The following is an 18,690-nucleotide window of genomic DNA, read 5'->3' on the forward strand; positions in this document are numbered from 1 at the left end:
AGGAAAAAATACATAGGGCTAAGGCTATATAGAGAGTGGGGCCCCAACCTGGTCTGGTGGGCTAAAGGAGGGTGTGCCAGAAAACTGATACTTAGGCTGACACTTGAAAGATACTTAATTAGAAGCTTGGTTGTTCAAGTGGGGAGGGCAAGCACATTCCAGATGGATACACAGACAAAGACCCTGGGGCAGAAAGGCACCAGTAGATCAGAGAAGGGTGGTCAGAGCATGGGGGCCAGAACTGAGGTCCCAGACATGGACCCAGTGTAGATATTTATAGACCATTCGATGAGTTTGGACTTCATCCTAAAGTCAGTGGAAAGCCCTCCATGCATTTTGAGAAGAGGAGTGGTGTTTCCATATTTCCAATTTCAAGAACCTCACTGTGGATGTAAGTCAAATTCCTAAACATAACCTAAGACCCTTCATAGGCTCAACCCCTTAACCCCAGTCATGCTCTCTCATGGTTCTTTCCTTTGCTTTGAAGTCATTCATTCTTTCAACCAATGAGAAGTGATTTCCGACTACATGCCAACCCTCTTTTAGGCCCTGAGGTTATAGTGTTCAACAAAACTGTTTAAAATGTGTGCTTTCTTTGAGCTTACATTCTATTACCTATTAATTGGTTGTCCATTGGTGAACTGCTATTGAAACTTCCAGACTGACTCAGTTGTCACATTTCATACATGTGAAGTTTTCACTTCCCTCTACTTGTATCCTGGTTATATAACTAGGGATTCTTGATGATTGTGTATCTCGTTCCACGCACCCCCCAACACACCAGACTGAGAGCTCCTTAAAGATAGATGTAATTGTATTTACCTCTTTGATATTCCTGAAGAGGGTCTAAAACATATCAGAAGCTCATGAAATGTTTCTGAATGAATGTGTAGTAGTCAGGGCTCTCTAGAGAAACAGAATGAATAGGAGATAGAGACAAAGAGAGAGAGAGACTGACTATATGGAATTGGCTCACACAATTATGGGGGCTGACATGTCCCAAGACCTGCAGGGTGAGTCAGCAAGCTGGTGATGCAGGAGGGCCAATGGTATAGTTCCAAGCTTGAGACCCAGGAAAAGTGGAAGTTTCAGTTGGAGTCAAAGGCAAGAAAAATCCATGTCCCAGTTCAAATGCAGCCAGGCAAGAAGCATTCTCTCTTGCTCAGGGAAGAGTTAGCCTTTTAGTTCTAACCAGGCCTTCAACTGATTGGATGAGTTCCACCCACATTAGGGAGAACAATCTGCTATATTGGGTCTACTGATTTAAATGCTAATCTTGTCCAAAAACACCTTCACAGAAGCATCCAGAATAACGTTTGACCAAGTATCTAGGCACGCCATGACCCAGTCAAGTTGACCCATAATGTTAACCATCACAAACTTATACATATTATATCCTCCAAATGAAGGTAACGAGGCAATAAAACCTTAATGTGAATGAGCTATAGCCCTTCTTTCTCTCTGACTTCAGTTGAACTACAGAGTCAGGGTTAACAGAAAGAGGCAGGATACAGAAATCAAATAGCCTGCATCATAAATAAGTTTCTGGCTAAATGGCAAGGTTAAGCAATCTTGTCCCCAAATGGACCTCCTGTCCTCGAAGTTCCTAAAGCGTATATAAAATTATTTGAACTCCTGCTTTAGTCTTTGTCATTGCTATTCCATGCGAGAAAAGCAGTGGTCATCCTTAGTGGGCCACTTGGTTTTAACGTCCTTTTTAAACCTAAGACAGAGCCAGAAATTGCCTCTCGGCAGTCATTCCAGGGCCTACACTTCTGGCTGTCTAAGGAGCCCTGGACCATTTTCATCCTAGAGAAACTCTGAATTAATAAAAAGTTAAAAATAGGGAGCTTGAATTGTTTATACTTGGTTGGATGATTGCTTCCAAACTCATCTTAATTCCATGAAGGACAAATACCTGTCTGCCTCAAATCCCATATAAGAAAATTATGCACTATTCTAGTTCCTGTTCTACTTACTCGCATTTAAAGAATCTTGATAAGCAAGGGAGAAGGGAGGCAAAAACTCTGCCACACTCCTTGGAGTCTTATTGGGGAGGAAAGAAAAACAGAAGCAGTAGCTCATCTTTTCAGTAAATGGTTTAGCCCTGAGGTCAATCTCCCTCATACCCATGTGACCAGCTAAACCCCATCCAAAGCTGAGAAAAAATATATATCTATTACCACCTACGATTAGATGAATACAGACTCTAAACTGTTGCTTTAAATTTGCTGGGGAACGCCAGGTCATGCAGAGATTGGTGTACATGCACTATCGTTCAAAGTAATGCCCAAGAGAAGCATGCAATGAGTTCAGAGAGGCCTCGTACAAGAGAACGCGGGATAAATCACAGTATGAGGTAAGGAGAACACAGAATAAAAGGAGGACCAGTACGTCTCTTTGCTAAAACAACAGGGAAGACCTGACTTTAGGACCATAGGTATCTTCGCTGCCCAACCTCCTAGGGCCATGTCAGATTTGATTGTGACGAGCGGCCACATTTGGCTTGATCCATTCAGGTAGACTGCACAACCTTCTTGAACGTGTGAACCTTCACCTTCCAGAGCTTAGAACTCAATACCTGAAACTTCCTAGTGGCCGTATTGGAGGAAGTCCCAGAATGGAGGAAGGTTTTCTTTTCATATCTAGTGATTAAGCGAAGGATGGGAAATCATTTGGAAAAGTCAGCTCGTGGTCAGAGATCCTTATGAAAAACGATGGCAGTATTCCTAGTATTCTGGGGTACGCTTCCTAGAATTCCTAAGAAAATATTTCAATCCCTGGGCAGAGTATTCTGGGTAACATGACAGAGTCATTTATATGTCACATTTATTTAATGTATGCAGTCCACGAGGACAGGGGTTTCTTCTTGATTTGCTCATCTAGAATAGTAACTGGCACATGGGTACCACTAGTTTTGTTTAATAATATAAGGTCTTATAATAATATAAGGTTTTATAATATAAGGTTTCGAAGGTCTTGCTGGGACCCTAGGTCCTTGGGATTTCTCTCTCATTGTACCTCTGTTGTCTAAATCTCTCCATGTATACATGTATATCTATGTGTACATATATACCTGGACATATGTCTATACACACAAATACTTACATATATATTCACTATGAATATATCTACATATTTATCAAATCATTTGTATTTTAGAAATAAAGTTTATGTTGTGATACTGCCTTTGAACATCCAGAATTTGTATTTATACAACATATTGTTGCTGTGTCTCTACCAAACGATGAGGCTTTAGACTCTAAGCATTACTAACATACTATATCTTAAATACCGTCCATGGCTCAAACAGCTAAACTTGCATACAATAGTGTTAAGTCTTAATTAATAAAGTGACTTGACAGCAACAACAGAGTCCATTTAACTAGAAATTTAGATGGTGAAACAATTCTGTTTTGGAGGATATTTTAGGAGAACAAAAAGAAATTGCTGAAAAAACTCAAATTAAAGCTGTACTTCCTGAGGAACAAATTCTACCAGAAACCCTTGTTTACACTGTACAACAGAACTGCCCAGAGAAGTTCCGAATACAATATCCCCCTTGGGAAGACTGTAGCAGCGCCTCATAGGGTTTGACATCATGTCTTTACATTTCCAACGACAGAGCCTACGTGCCTAACACATGGATCATGCTCAAAAATGAGCGTTAAGTCTTTAAAAGACACAGTTCACACCCTTGAAGTTAGAGAGAAGGTTGTACAGGCAATTTGGAAAATTCAGAAAGAACTGAAGATAATTTAAAAATCACTCTTCGTTGCACTTGTTCCAACTAATTTTAAAGACATTTTGTGAAGCCACCCAAATTTTCTGTTATGAACATTCTTTAAATAATGAGGACACTGGGGATCCTATAGACTCTTTTTACAGACATATCCTATAGACATGGGACGCCTGTGTAGAGCTTCTGCTGAATTTCCTAGGACTGGACTTTTGTCCATTTGTTCTGTTTGTTTTCTCCAATTTGTGCACCATTTTCCATCATGGCTGGGTTCTTTCTGTCATTCTGAAAGCTCAGAGGAGTGGCTGGTCAGCCCTCTGGTTATGAGGATGGAAGTGGAGGGAAGGAGCATGGCAAAAGTGGTCTGGGGCTAGATTACAACATTTGATCAAAACTGCGGAGCTGCAGTTATAAAAGCTTTTTCAGCTGATCACTCTGGGAAAAAAAGTAAAGCATAGGAATTAGCCATTTGCCCTTGTATTTGCCTCCTCCGCAAAGCTCATCAGTCTCCTATTAGAAAAAGATTGATTCAAACTATAAAGAAATTAATGAACGCAAAGGTTAAGAGAAGAGCAGTGTCCCCTAGAGTAAGAAGATGACAGCGTTCCCCCAAACTAGCCCAGGAGCATTCTATAAGCCTTTCTGTGACAAGTCCACAGTATAGCACATTCCCCTTAATCTTGCCCAGCAGACTCCCTTCACTCTGTCCAGCAAATAATTAAAGTGTAAGATATTCCAGTCTCTTGGGAGTAGGGGAGGTGGAGAGCGGTGGGGCTTCGTATTGCTGGTGAAGGGTTCCCACAACTATTCCTCCTCACCCCCCTACCTACAGTAGTGCACACAAACACGCATAATCAACTTTTTAAGAATTAAACTGGGGCTTCCCTGTTGGCGCAGTGGTTGAGAGTCCGCCTGCCGATGCAGGGGACACGGGTTCGTGCCCGGTCCGGGAAGATCCCACATGCCGCGGAGCGGCTGGGCCCGTGAGCCATGGCCGCTGAGCCTGCGCGTCCGGAGCCTGTGCTCCGCAACGGGAGAGGCCACCACAGTGAGAGGCCCGCATACCACAAAAAAAAAAAAAAAAAAAAAGAATTAAACTGATGTAATTTTAGAAAACATCAAATTATTATTATCTTCTTTAATATTCAGAAAGTACTTTGGAGCTCTTTACAGCTTTAAGACCTCTATCTCTACCATCTATTCTCATCGTAAAGGAGTGTAGAAAAATTTTCATAGCAAATTAATCTGAAATGGGACAACAGCAACTCTGTGTGTGTATGTATATCACAGACTCTAGGAGGTTCCCTTAAGACATTCCCTGTATTCAGTAAGTTGGCTGTTTTGTTCCCTCTGTCCCCATCCCTTGTTCCTTACTAGACTGTTTTGGAAAGAGAGAAAACACATCGAAAGACTTAAGCTTTCTGTTTGCTTGGGTTTTGGATAAACGGAAATTTGTTACAATACTTTAATTTTATGAGAAACCTTAACTTTTCAGTTGGAAGCCCAGCTTCTCTAATCCTGTCAGTAGCCTCTTGAATTGGTGGGTGGTGCATAAATATGTCCATCTTACAGATGAGGAAACTTTGGTCCAGAGACTGAAATGCTTTCGTGTAAGCCTCCCTGGAGAAAGTCCATGGCCTCCATGGAAATAGAACCCAGGTCTCCAGGCTCCTTTTGACCACAGACAAAGAAGTACTCACGTCATAATTTGGGTCTCCATGCCTGCCTCCACCAGAGCTCCATCCACAAAAAGAGGAACCGAAGTGAAACCGTACTTGTTCCAGGAGTGGCCCTCGTCAAAACTCACCCTGGGTTGGAAACAAGTAGATGGAAGAGAGAGCTGAAAATAAAACCACACTATTTTGCAACCAGTTTTCAGGTGATTAAATTCTCCTCTGTATCTCCCTTTCTGGCAGTTTGGATTATCAATAGTTATTAATCTTCAACATCTCCCTATATTATTAGGAGATTTGATCAAAACTGCATTTCCTGGCCCAGGTACAGACAGCACCAAGAGCTGCAGAAATCGTTCAACATCTCAGAATTGAAGGAAAAAAACCACCCAGGCGGGAGGGCTTAGTGGCTGGAGTGTCATTTTTCAAGTACTCAGAATGGAACCCGAGGTTCAATTTACAGCACAATCAATTCAGCCTCTGGAGTCTCTGACACAGATAAATTCAGTAGTGTGGGGTTTACCCTATGGGAGGGGAGGTGTGTGTCTTTCAGATCAAACCTTAAAAACAGCCATTTCCTATTTGTTCAGAATGGATGAAGTATCATTTTCCTTTCCCGATGCCACTTTAAGGGGCTTTTAGGGACGATTATTGAGTGTCTGATGTTCTGGGCAACACTGTTCCATCTTTCGACCAACAGTAAGAGGAAGGTCTGGCCCTTTGTGGACACAGCATCTGAAACTCTTTAAAGGGATGCCGCTAGTGGAGAGGATTTGAGCAATCTTGAGCAGTTGCTTCCTTCCTTTTCTTGATATTATCGAGTTCCCTACCGCCCCTTGATTTAACCGGAGGACAAAGCCCAAAGACTATCTCCTCTGAGAAGCTTTTCCCAACACTCCTCCTTCCCCAAGGCAGCTTTATTTGCTTCATTTTCTGTGATTTTTTTTTTTTTTTTTTTTGCAGTATGTGGGCCTCTCACTGTTGTGGCCTCTCCCGTTGCGGAGCACAGGCTCCAGATGCGCAGGCTCAGCGGCCATGGCTCACGGGCCCAGACGCTCCGCAGCATGTGGGATCTTCCTGGACTGGGGCACAAACCCGCGTCCCCTGCATCGGCAGGCGGACTCTCAACCACTGCGCCACCAGGGAAGCCCTGTGATTCTTTTAGCCTGGTTAATTCTTAATTTTTCTCTGACTCCACAACACAGGATACTGAGTTCAACTGTAGAAACTCTATTTTCCTACAACACCCAGGCCTTCACCTATCATAGTGCTAAGTGATGACTTCTTAACTCATCTTGAATCCCTCCATTCAACATTAAAATCTTGGGAATTCAGGGGTCACATATGTCTTGTGCATTGTCTGACCCCCCCCATATCGCCTACATATCTTTATTACAATGCTTCTTACCTGATATTACATACATAGTTTCAAAAGATATGTCTGACTCTCCCACTGAACTGTGATCTTTTTGAGGTCAAAGACCATACTGTTCACTTTTGCATTCCTAAAATTAGCAGAAACACTGGCACATGGTACTATATAATGTTAAATGAATATATGAATAAAAAAATAAGAAGTGATTAAGGAAACTCTTTTAATCCATCCAATAATTTTTCAAGCATTACTTACACTAGCATCCATGAATTGGATGTGAATCCCTGTCCCCATTACTAGTCAACCTACTCAGTCCATTCTCTGGATATTACTTGTCTCTCTATCTTATCCTCTCTTCCCAAATAAACCGATCTTAAAAATTAGAAAGTCAGGGCTTCCCTGGTGGCGCAGTGGTTGAGAGTCTGCCTGCCGATGCAGGGGACGCGGGTTCATGCCCCGGTCTGGGAAGATCCCACATGCCGCGGAGCGGCTGGGCCTGTGAGCCACGGCCGCCGCAAGGAGAGAGGCCACAGCAGTGAGAGGCCCGCATACTGCAAAAAAAAAAAAATTACAAAGTCAATCTCTTTACCCAGCTAGAAAAACTAGTCTCATGCAATAAGAAGTTTTGTATTTCTGGTATACTGAGGTCTACTTCTACAAACAAAAAGCAGGCAGAGGTTATAAAAGTTTTTATGAGTTCCTAAATTATCAGTATCTGTCTTGACTTTTTATGAACAACTTTACTGAGATATCGTTGACATACAAAAACTGTATATATTTAAAGTGTATAACTTGATGCTTTGATATAGATAGATAGATAGATAGATAGATAGGGATATAGTGAAACATTGGCCACATGAAGCTGGTTTCTGAGGGGGTGGGAGTGGAGGGTGGGCAGGAGGAAGAAATGAGGAGATGTTGGTCAAAGGGTACAAAGTTTCAGTTATGCAAGATGAATGAGTTCTTGGAGATCTAATGTATAGTCCGATGATCTAATGTATAGACAAGTCAATATTGTCTTGACTTTTAAGGACTTGGCCATTTCAGCCTTTTTTTTTTTTTTTTTTTAATAGGCTGAAGGCTAAATAATCACTGAAGCTGAACCAGAGGAAGTCGGGCAGATCTGAACTGCTTCTCTTGGAAATGGGTTCCTCATTCAAAGGTGGAAACAAGAGCATAACTGGGAATGGACTTACCTTTCATGCTATGTACCCTCCTGGTTCCTAAAATAATTGTAGGTATTTCAAAGTATGTCATGGCCACTAACTAGTTAAGTCTGTCTGATAAGTCCAGAGGGTACAAAAAGATATTTGTTTAGTTTTTGGTTTGTTTATTTTGATGACTTTGGATTGATTATTGTCTTGATAGGAAGAAGCCAAAGTGGTTGAAGACCTCCATCCTTATCTCATTCTCAGAGTTTCCTTACTGATGAAGGTCAGTGATTAACATTAGCAGAAAAACTTGCAGTTGAGTGCCACCACATCCCAGGGAAGGAGGAGCCTTCACACCACTGCCATTAACAGGGCAGAGGACAGTCATCTTTACTTTATACATGAAGATAAGACACCACAAAGTAACAGAAACAGAGGGGCCATCACAGCCTTCTGAGCTCTGAGTTCTAAGACGTAAGCTCCAAAGAAACACTGAGCCCAAGGTGGAGAGATAGGGTGTGGAAGATAAAAGCATGCTGTATGAACTGAATCCATATGGAAGGAGCAAAAGCATGGATTAGATGGAAGAATGGGATCAGCAAAAACACTAGGAAATGCCAACATCCAGGAGGAAAGGCTAGCATATACAATAACCAAAGTCTAAGGATGACATAAAATTAGCATAGGCCAGGGGACAGTTCTCCAGAGCCAGGGTGAGGAATGAATGCTGTGACTATAATCTACAGTCAACGTACCACTAGCAAGCCCAGGTTCGTGCTATTCAGGTGACTTTCTGAGAACAGTAATTTCTAACACCCGAATATTTCATGCTGAGATAATTATTAAAACCAAAACTCCCAAAGAAACTCCAAAAAAATACATTATAAAATTTAATCTCTTGAGTATCAGAAACTTGGGTCTGTCATTTGTGAGAGCTATTCTTTCAGATGACTAGGCGTTTTTAGATGTTCTGAAGTAACTGTATTGAATGGTAACCCCACGGGACCCATCTTCTCCTCCTCTATTCAATAGCTTATTAATGGCCAAGACAAAGGAATAGGGAAGCCCTTATTAGGCCGACAGGTGAAATTGAAATTGATAAGACTGCCAGTACTCAGGGAGACAGGGGTAAAGTTACAATTGACTTCTAAATAGTAACAAGACAGGACTATAGAACGAAAAGAAAATAGAATTCACCTAGCAAATATTTATTGACATCTACCATGTGCCTGGTTGGCAGTGGCCACTGTTCTGGGGATATAGCAATGAACAAGAAAGGGAAGGCCCTAGCTTCAGTGGAACTTACATTCTAGTTTGAGGAGACAAACAATATGGAGATAAATGGGTACAAAAAAATGTTAAAAATAAGTGTCATGAAGACAGTTCAAATAGAGGGATATGATAGAGAGTGAGTGAAGCTACTTTGTATTGAAAATTTAAGAAAGTTCTCCTCTCTGAGGAGGTGACATTTAAACTGAGATCTGAATGATAGTAAGGAATTTGCTATGCAAAGATCAAGGTGAGAGCCATTCTGGAGGGCAAACCTGGTGTGAAATGAAGTTGCTGTATGGGAAGGACAGAAAGATGGTTGGTGGTTGTAGATTAGTGGGAAAGGGATTAATAGGAGGAAATGGAGTCAAGAAAGTAAGGCTGGGCCAGATTACAAAGGACCTTGTCCCCAGCTGAAATGGGAGAGAGATGATTTGATTTAACCTTTACAAGATGGTTTCTTTGTGGTGAATGGATTGTCAGGCCCCAAAGTTGATGCAAGGAGATGAATCGGTGGGGGACGCATAGCAATTATAAGAGACCAAGTAAGAGAAGGGGCTTGGATAATGGTTTTAATAGTGGACACAGAAAGGGACGAAAGGTTGAGGATATTTTTACACGTAAAGTCAATAAGATTTCTAGGCTATTTTTCCAGATGAAGTCAATAGGATTTTGCTTGAACAAAAGAGAGAAGTCACAGACAACATGGTTTTGGGGGGTTAAGCAACTGGGAAAGGGAAATGTAAAGAACAGGAGAAGCAAAGCTTTTTGTTTATTTGTTTGTTTCTGTTTGGTCCACGTCAAGGTTGAGATGCTTTTTGGATTTCCGTGTTGTAACACTGTCAAGAGGACCTTTGGATGGATGGATCTGGATTTCTGGAGGCAGATCAAAGCCAGGGACGTAGATTTGGCAGTCACGTATAGGAGAGGACCAACTTAAAGCAGAATGCTTCATTAAAATGAAAAAACAAAGAGCCCCACAGCAGAGAAAGGAAAAAGAGTAACTAATGAGAAGCTCAAGCTGAAAAAAAAAAACAAAACAAAGCTGAGGTGATTGTTAATCACAAGGTAAATATATTCCAGCAGTGTCCCTACTGTGATAATCAAAGGCACCGTGAGTCTAGCGTGTGTTCACAGACAGGGAGCATGAATAATAAAAGAAATTATCCTTCCACCAGGTCCTCAATACTATGTTCAGTTTCAATCATTGTAGAAAACTGACAATCAATGCGATTAAAAGTAAGAAACAAGTTGTTCTAGAAACAGGTTATACGATCTGAAGATAGCTTAGGGGAAAGAAGAATAAGAGCTGAATCATTTACCATCACCTTTTAGCTTTTTTAGTAAGAAAGCTTCCAAATAGTTCAACACACAAAACAGTTCAACGATCTGGAGCTATTGCTGCCTACTGAAAAGGGGTAACATCTGCTAATGAAATCAGAGAGAATGTGGATAGATGCATGAAAATATCAATCAAACAATACAGATAGAATAAGGTAAAAAAAGATTTCTATTCTCATAATTGTTCTAAAAAGGAAAGTCAAATATTTGAACAAGAGTGTAAGCTCCCAAGTACTTTGTCTTGTCCTTTGGTATATCCCAGCCCCTCTACTAGTGCTGGATAAATAGTATAGGTTCAATGAATATGTGAGAAATAAATGAACAAATGCATGCAATCTGTCTTGAATTGTGTATCTGATCAGTTCCCAGAACTTAGAAAGCCTAGACACAGCCATCTCTTGAGGTCCTTTATAGGTGCAGGACTCTAAAAATCGCATGCATTTCTGGAGCTGACTTACTCTGCATAGGTCTGGGCAGCAGAACAAGGATTGATGGACAGAAATTACGAGTAGATTCGTTATTGCTCAGCACAAAACAATCTTCCTAACAACTAAAGCCAACATACAGGGTGGAAACTCACTCAAATTGGTCAGCTCTGTGCCGTCCTGGTGAAGTGGGGTGTCACTCTTAGGTGTCACAGAGGTATCTGCTGTAGTATGTGTGAAACTAGACTAGACTCCAAGACCCTTCCTTACTCCATGAATTGATGACTTTATAATATTGAGGTAAGAGCCACTAAAAGGAATAGAATCTTCCAAGAACAATCAGAGTCCTCCCCGGAACACTCTAGCACAGAAATAGAGTTATAATGGCCAATGAGGATCAATGTTCGCCCTTTTGGTGGGTGCACTGCTCTATTTTTTATTATCCCAACCGCATGAGGTGATGGCATTGTAGCCACACAGAAGTCCTTCAGAGTAGCACATGCACTTTCGCCTCTCAGAGGCACATATTGGCTGGAACTATTGTTTTCATGTGAATGTTTCTATGAACAGAATGCCAGTGTTCACCACCATTTACAGAAGAGCAAAGGAACAAGAACGGCCAGGTGATGTTGGTTTTAGTTTCCAAGAACCTCCCTTTGAAAGGAGACACTGACAGCTTGTCAGGGCTAAGCAAACAGTAGGACCCCAGTTTACCCTCCCGTGAGTAGCTCTGTCTATTGTGAGTTTCATTACAGCACTGCATTCCATGGGGCGCCATTGTTCATTTCACTCTAATGCTTCTAAGGTACAAAGGTAATACTGGTAGTACTGGATGGAGGGCCTCCCTGAAATAGCACTTAGGTTCTAATCTCAATGCATCTAAATGTACACGGTCACAGATGGATGGGTTCATTTGTATGCTGTTTTGTCTTCATGCATATCTAGCTACCTATCACTTCAATTTATAGGAAACAGCATGCCTTGTTAGCCTAGCTAACGTTTCCCCAGCTTTTCAATTATGATTCTCATTTTCTCTGAAAGGCGATGTAGCTATTATTTAAATTCGAGAGCCACTATACCCTTGTGGGAGAGTGGGTAGGCCAGTATCTTTTTCCTATGCAAACATATATACATTTGTATATGTTGCCAAAATAACGTCGGTGAGTCTGAGACCTACTACAGAAAAGAACAATGAACTGATCACTTAACCTTTCTTCCACTTCAAATGAGCTCTGTGTTTACCCTGAGGGTTGTAACTTAATTAGAAGCTACTGGTGATGAAGAAACTGCATTTGAGTTTCACAAGCTTGCAATTCATAAGCCAGCCAGAGACAAAATTAGTCAAGAAGTTTATAAGGAAACATTGATGATCATGATAAGGTCGGGCCCCTACAGAACACTTACTTAGCCTCGAAAGATGAGCACAAAATGCACAGGGAGATCAGCTCGGTGCTGTGTGACCACCTAGAGGGGTGGGATAGGGAGGGTGGGAGGGAGATGCAAGACGGAGGGGATATGGGGATATATGTATACATATAGCTGATCCACTCTGTTATACAGCAGCAACTAACACAACAATGTAAAGCAATTATACTCCAATAAAGATGTTTAAAAAATAATAAAATTAAAAAAAATAAGAATTCCTGAATGAGTTAAGTGCCACTGTTGCTTGCTAGCACACACACTCAGTAGCTGGCACGTAACGTCACAGGGACTATTGCGGAGAAGGGCATTCAGAGACAGGCAAGTAAGCAGAAGTCATGGATGGTATCTAAGTTCAGGGAAGCATTTGCAGCATTTATGAGAAATGACGGCATCAACATCCTTTAAATGGAGAAAATTCTACTTCCAAAGCTTAGTTTGAAAAATCATCTCGAATCCTTTGTAAACTGAAGTAGGTGAACAAATGGAGGGTAGTATTAGCATGACTATTATAAGAGGAAATTCAATGGGAGGCAGCTATTCTTCTGAGCTCAATAAATATTTTTTACCAACAAAAGAGATATTTCATGGAATAAGGGGAAACTCAAACTTTGTCTTAATGCTTTGAAAGGCAGGATTTGATCCTACTTCCATATCCCTGAGTGAATACTGATTTTCCCAACTTGGATGGTTTCCATCCAGACTAGACAAGTACTCCTTCTAGAAGTGATCAGGCCTCTGGAGAGAAACCACTGCAGAACAGACTGAATACTCAAGATGTAAGGATGCTAAGATTCGCCAAAGCCAAAACTTTCTCTATTCCTCTGCTCCATGCCAAATGTACTCTCCTCTCCTGTCACCAAAAAGAAATAACAACAATAGCAAACTCCTGTTTTCTTTAGGACAAGGCAACTTTTGTGTAAAAGTCTCTAAAATTCAACCATGAAGTGAGCGCTAAGTCCCTACCACATGAAGGAGAGAGAGCAGGAGGGTGACAGTCAAGGGTAAGATGGGATTGCCACCCTCTTCTCCCAGGACTTAAGGGGAGGAAATCTGCCAGCTGTATCTGTCTGCAGGGAATTTATCAATTATGTCATTGAGATTTAGATAGAGGTGCTTAGAACACAATGATAATGACTAGGGAATGTTACTTTTCTTGGTTAAAAAACAACAAACTTGTCTTAAGAGTCAAGCTGCCCTCCCTGAGTGTATAAGTCCTACTCAGTCCTCAATAGAGAGAACTCTTCTCACCACAGAGAGAGAGGTCTCGGTAGTAGAAGGAATTACCTACATAAAGGGAGGGTGGGAGGGAGGGAGACACAAGAGGGAAGAGATATGGGAACATATGTATATGTATAACTGATGCACTTTGTTATAAGGCAGAAACTAACACACCATTGTAAAGCAATTATACTCCAATAAAGATGTAAAAAAAAAAAAAAAAAAAAGGAATTATCTACAGATTCAACCTGAAGCCCTTAAACTGGTGTTTAAGTTCTTCTGAGGCCTACCCACCATTACTTACTCACATGCTTGATTCCAACCACATACAGTCTTCTGAGTACTCCCTACATCTCCTGAATTCCAGGCTTGGTCAGAGTTTTCCCTTCCCTTGGCTTTCCTCCCATCACTTCTCCTAGTCCTGGAATCCTTTTATCAAGGATCAGCCCTCACATCACCTGCTGCACAAAGACCCCCTCACACACCGGCGGGGTGGGGGTGGGGGGCTCTATCCGGCCTCAGGATTCCAGCAATGCACACAGTCAGCATCCTTTCGTAGACACTGCTTGGACTGTCTAAGTTTCTTATCTTGACTATGATCTCCCAGAGGACAGAGACCATGTGATAAGCCTCTGTGTACTCATTAAAGTATCTGGAAAATTGGCAGGTAAAAGAGACGAGCATCCATGATAGAAACCCAACTTGGTGCTGCAAGGTACTAGCTGTGTAGCTCTGAGCAAAGTATTTGGCATGTCTGCATTTTAATGCTACGATAAAAAGAGTACCCACAGGAAAATGCATAGGGTGGTTTCAAGAAGGAACTTAGGTAATTCATGGAAAGGGCCTAGAACAGTGCCTGGAATTTAATAATCCCTGAGTAAATGCTGACTATCATTACTATCAAGTCATTCCACTCTTCTGATACTACCCAAAAATTATAAAAGCAGTAGTAAAAGGATGATAAACAATTACATTAGGAACTTCTTCAAGCTCATGCTTGAGTTGGCAGGGCACTGTTTGTGTGTGTGTGTGTGTTTTGTTTTTGTTTTTTTTCTACAAACGGCTTTAACTTAATAATTGGCCAAACTAAGAGAAACTTTAAATCCTTGCCAAGGTGGCTGAAGCTTGAATTTGGTACCTGGGGATCCTAAGCTGATTTTTTCTTTTCCTGATTACAAACTGATACTTCTAAGTAAAACTCTTACTCTGAAAGGGTTAGTCTCCCAAAATCAAGGGCCTGCGAGTTATGCCAGCATCCATCTTCCAGCCCATGGTGAATCCCAACAACTGTATTCTAGATAGCATTCCCTCTACTACCAAACATTCACTCTTTCAAATGTTCATTCTGCTGAATTTGAAGGCTGAAATTCTTTCCCTTCAGGATATAAACATACACGATACTTATCCATCCTCTGCCAAAAACAAAAACATCATCATCATCGTTATAATCATCATCATCATCATATATTCTCACTCAACTCTTTTGTCTTCCCTGGAGGGTCTTACATACATACACTCAACTGCATTCCATAATCTACTTTCTTGGGAAGAATCATCTACATTGTCTCTACTTTACTTCATTCTTCATCATTCATTCATCTACTCATTCATATACTGCACTCTACCTTTCAACCCCACCTCTCTTGTGAATCTACCCTGACAAAGATCATCAGTGACCTCTTACATTGCTTAATTCTAGATTGTTTTTCACTCCGTAAGATCTATTCTGATTATAGAATTTGGTGCTATTGATCACCCCTTCCTTCAGCATCCATGAAAACATTTCTCCTGTGTTTTTATCTTTTTTGGCTATTTCTCCTTAGCCTCTCCTATAATTTCTTCCTCTGCTCTGCATGCTGGTATTCAACAGTATTCCACAGGAGTCCCTGTTTTCTCCTTTTTGTGCCCACTTTCATGAGGCGTGCAGCCTACGGACATGGCTTTAACTACCACCTAACGGCTAGCGACTCCAAATCTAAAGTGTCATCCCAGACCTCTCTCCTGACCTTCAGACGAATGTATCTGACAACTGATCTTCATCTCTGCTTGAATGTTCCTAGATATCTCAACTTCAACTGGTCTAGAACTGAACTTAGTATTGCTACATGCACCTAACCCTCTTCTTACAGCAATGTCCAGCTCCTGTATTTTGGACTGTTAATCTTGACTGCTTGAACTTGAAGGCCCTTCCTGCTCATTTCTGGCTCATCTGAGCACCCATTCCTACCACCCCACTGTATTCATTATACTTCCCCATCTAAATCGTCTGGTCTGCTACTGTTACCAAAGAGCTGGATGATGTAATGTACATCAAATGGATGGATGGATAAAGAAATGGATGAAGAAATGGGTACAATGGGTAGAAAATCATGCAGAATAACTTGTCCCAACCTTTTCCACTAAAACGTTGCTCATTAATAGGGTAGGGGGCTGTCCTTACCACAAATGCCTGACTGGCAGAGGTGTGTGTTTCATGGCCACGAGGACGCCACCCCAGTCTAGGAACCAGACATTGTACTCTTCATCAAAGATCTGGAACAACAACAACAATAACAATCATAGCAACGCCTTACATTTGCATAGTGCTTGACAGTTTTCAAAGTTTTTCACATATATTGTTTCATCTAGATTCCGTCCCTGCCAACAACCCTATCAGGAAGTTTGGCAAGTAATGTCATCCCCATTTAATAGATGAGGAAATGGGCTTGTAGAGAACAAACAATTGTCCCTCGGCTACTCAAGTGGCATTTCCAGGGCTCTTTCCCCAGTACTGTGAGCCAGTGTGCCACCAGAGGTTCAGGCAACAAGACGCATGCTCAACTAGATAACTCAATGGAAAATATGACTTCAAAAGCTTCCCCTCTTTTCATCTGAGTAACTGACTACTCAGCTTTCTCTTTCTCATCTTTTCAAATGAGACGTTTGCTAATTTATAAATGGTGTCTTATAAACATTTATAATGTTTATAAATTATCTATGAACTTAAAGGACAATTCCTTTTAGACCTGGAGACATTATGATCGTCGTGATGACTGAGTTCTCAGACTTCGCCACCACCTCCTAAGTTCCCATGCAAGTTGGAGGAAGACTTAAGTTTAGTGCTAGGGCATCCTCACCCTAAATGCTCACGAGGACACCATGCTTCCTCGGACCCAGAGTTACCGATTCTTTGGTTTATTTGTCCATTACCTATTCACCCATCCACTCACTCATTCACTCATTCAGTGATCCATCCATCCATCTACACAGGCATTTACTAGGCACCTGCCATGATGCAAGTCTCAGAGCCTTAGTTTAGACCTAACCCCACATATAGCAACACTTCTACAGTTTATGACTTTTAAGTCTCCAACCTAAGACAGAAAGAATACTTCTCCACCGGAGAACCAGTTCTCTCCTCTAGATCATCTAGATGAAAGTGGAACTGGAGACTTCCTCTAGCTCTTAACCACTAATGGTGGCTCTTACAGCCTGGAGGGAGAGGTTGGGGTGGTGGGTTAAGTGAGAAGTACTAGAAGGGGTAAGAGAGTATAAGTAGACTTAAAAGGGAGAGAATAGGAGTGGTGTCTCCTATAAACATGTCCTAGGGAACACCACAGAGGAAAGTAAATGGACTCTCAGGCCTAAACCTTTCAATTGGTTTTATTTCTCATATTTGCCTTTAAATGCCCACACTAATGGTGAGCCTTAATGCACAAAAGACTTAAGGGATATTCATTTATATGTCAGATATAAACACAGACTCTGAGCCCGTAATGCTAGCTTTTCTCTCCAGAGCTCAAAGCCACGTAACAGAAACACTGGACTGAAGTCTGAGGGTAAGGACTACAAGAAGATTCTTGGCACTGAGGAGGAGAGAGAAGTTATTTTCTTCACACTTTCCTCTCTGTTGTATCATTCTGGCCACGGCTAACTCTTGCCCTGTCCAGCAATGTAGTGGAAGCTGGAATCCTAAGTTGTTTGGGAAAAGAGAAAAGAAAACCAAACTGGTGACAACATAAGGAAAGAATGTAACCGTGGCCACCTGGCCAGGTGAGCTATTTCTTGTGTTGGAGGGACAATGGTTTGTCTGTTGGGAGCTGCTAGACCAGAAGAGTTTACATTCCAGTTGCTACCCCATTCGGCACTTGTAAGAGAGTATCTTATATTTTTAAGGTATGTTCTTATTTTATGTGTCTGTTCCTCATCTACCTGATCCCCTTGTGGGCAGGAATCTTAACTTATTCTTTGTTGCAGGTCTTACAGTAGTTAATATAGTAGTTAATATAGGACTTGTGTCTAGTAGGTCCTGGGTAATTTATTTTTTGAGGGTGGTAGTAGTGACAGTGGTGGCAATGGGGGTGGCGATGATAATGTTGGTGATGGAGATGATAATCTTCACTAAGGGACCCAAACAGAAGCTTGTGCAAGTAGATTTCAGATGGTGGCTTCACCTTCATCACAAAGACGTTTAGTGCTCTTCGTCTTCCTCAGATAGAAACCTTCTCACCTTTAAGACTTAGTAAAATGTCACCTCTTCTTGTGAAGGCTTTCCCAGTTCCCCCAAGGAGAATCAATTCCTCCTTCTTCTCCGCAAGCAAATAATGCCACTAAAATAACGCAACCGCTCTAAACTACAGTTAGTTATTTATGAACCTGTCTCCTCTGCTTAATTCTGAGCTCCACGAGGAAAGGGACTGCAAAGTATTCAACTGCCTCCTCAGGTCTATACCTGACACCCAGTTGACATTGTATAAATCTGTGTTGTCCAATATAGTAGCCACATGAGACAATTTAAATTTAAATTGATTAAAATAAAACATTCGGTTCCTCTGTCACACTAGCCACACTGCAAGTGTTCACTAGCCACATGGGACGGTATAGATGCAGAACATTTCCATCACTGTTCAAAGCTCTATTGGACAGTGCTGCAAGAAAAAGTTTGTAAAACTGAATTAATTTTTCATGTGGTCATGTAACTATTAAGCTGTCTCATACTTAATAAAACATGGGCCTACGTAATACTGAAGCCATCACAGACTTCCACGGCTTTGCTGGTCTTAGCATTCTACCGCCTTCCTCTTGTAGATAAAGA

At 41.4% G+C, this 18,690-nt stretch overlaps 1 protein-coding gene across 9 annotated transcripts in view; it reads right to left on the reverse strand.

Moving 5' to 3' along the window:
• Positions 1-18,690, reverse strand: part of SORCS3 (sortilin related VPS10 domain containing receptor 3) — a 742,043-nt gene that overhangs the window by 66,189 nt on the left and 657,164 nt on the right. For all 9 annotated transcript variants that reach the window (XM_079900511.1, XM_079900512.1, XM_079900510.1 and 6 more), the window contains 2 exons: positions 16,057-16,148; positions 5,440-5,547 (listed from right to left, as the gene is read on the reverse strand). In XM_079900511.1, the coding sequence (XP_079756637.1) occupies positions 5,440-5,547; positions 16,057-16,148 (200 nt within the window). The remainder of the gene's footprint in view (positions 1-5,439; positions 5,548-16,056; positions 16,149-18,690) is intronic.

Source organism: Stenella coeruleoalba (assembly GCF_951394435.1).
Source record: "Stenella coeruleoalba genome assembly, chromosome: 16".
Classification (NCBI taxonomy): Eukaryota; Metazoa; Chordata; class Mammalia; order Artiodactyla; family Delphinidae; genus Stenella; species Stenella coeruleoalba.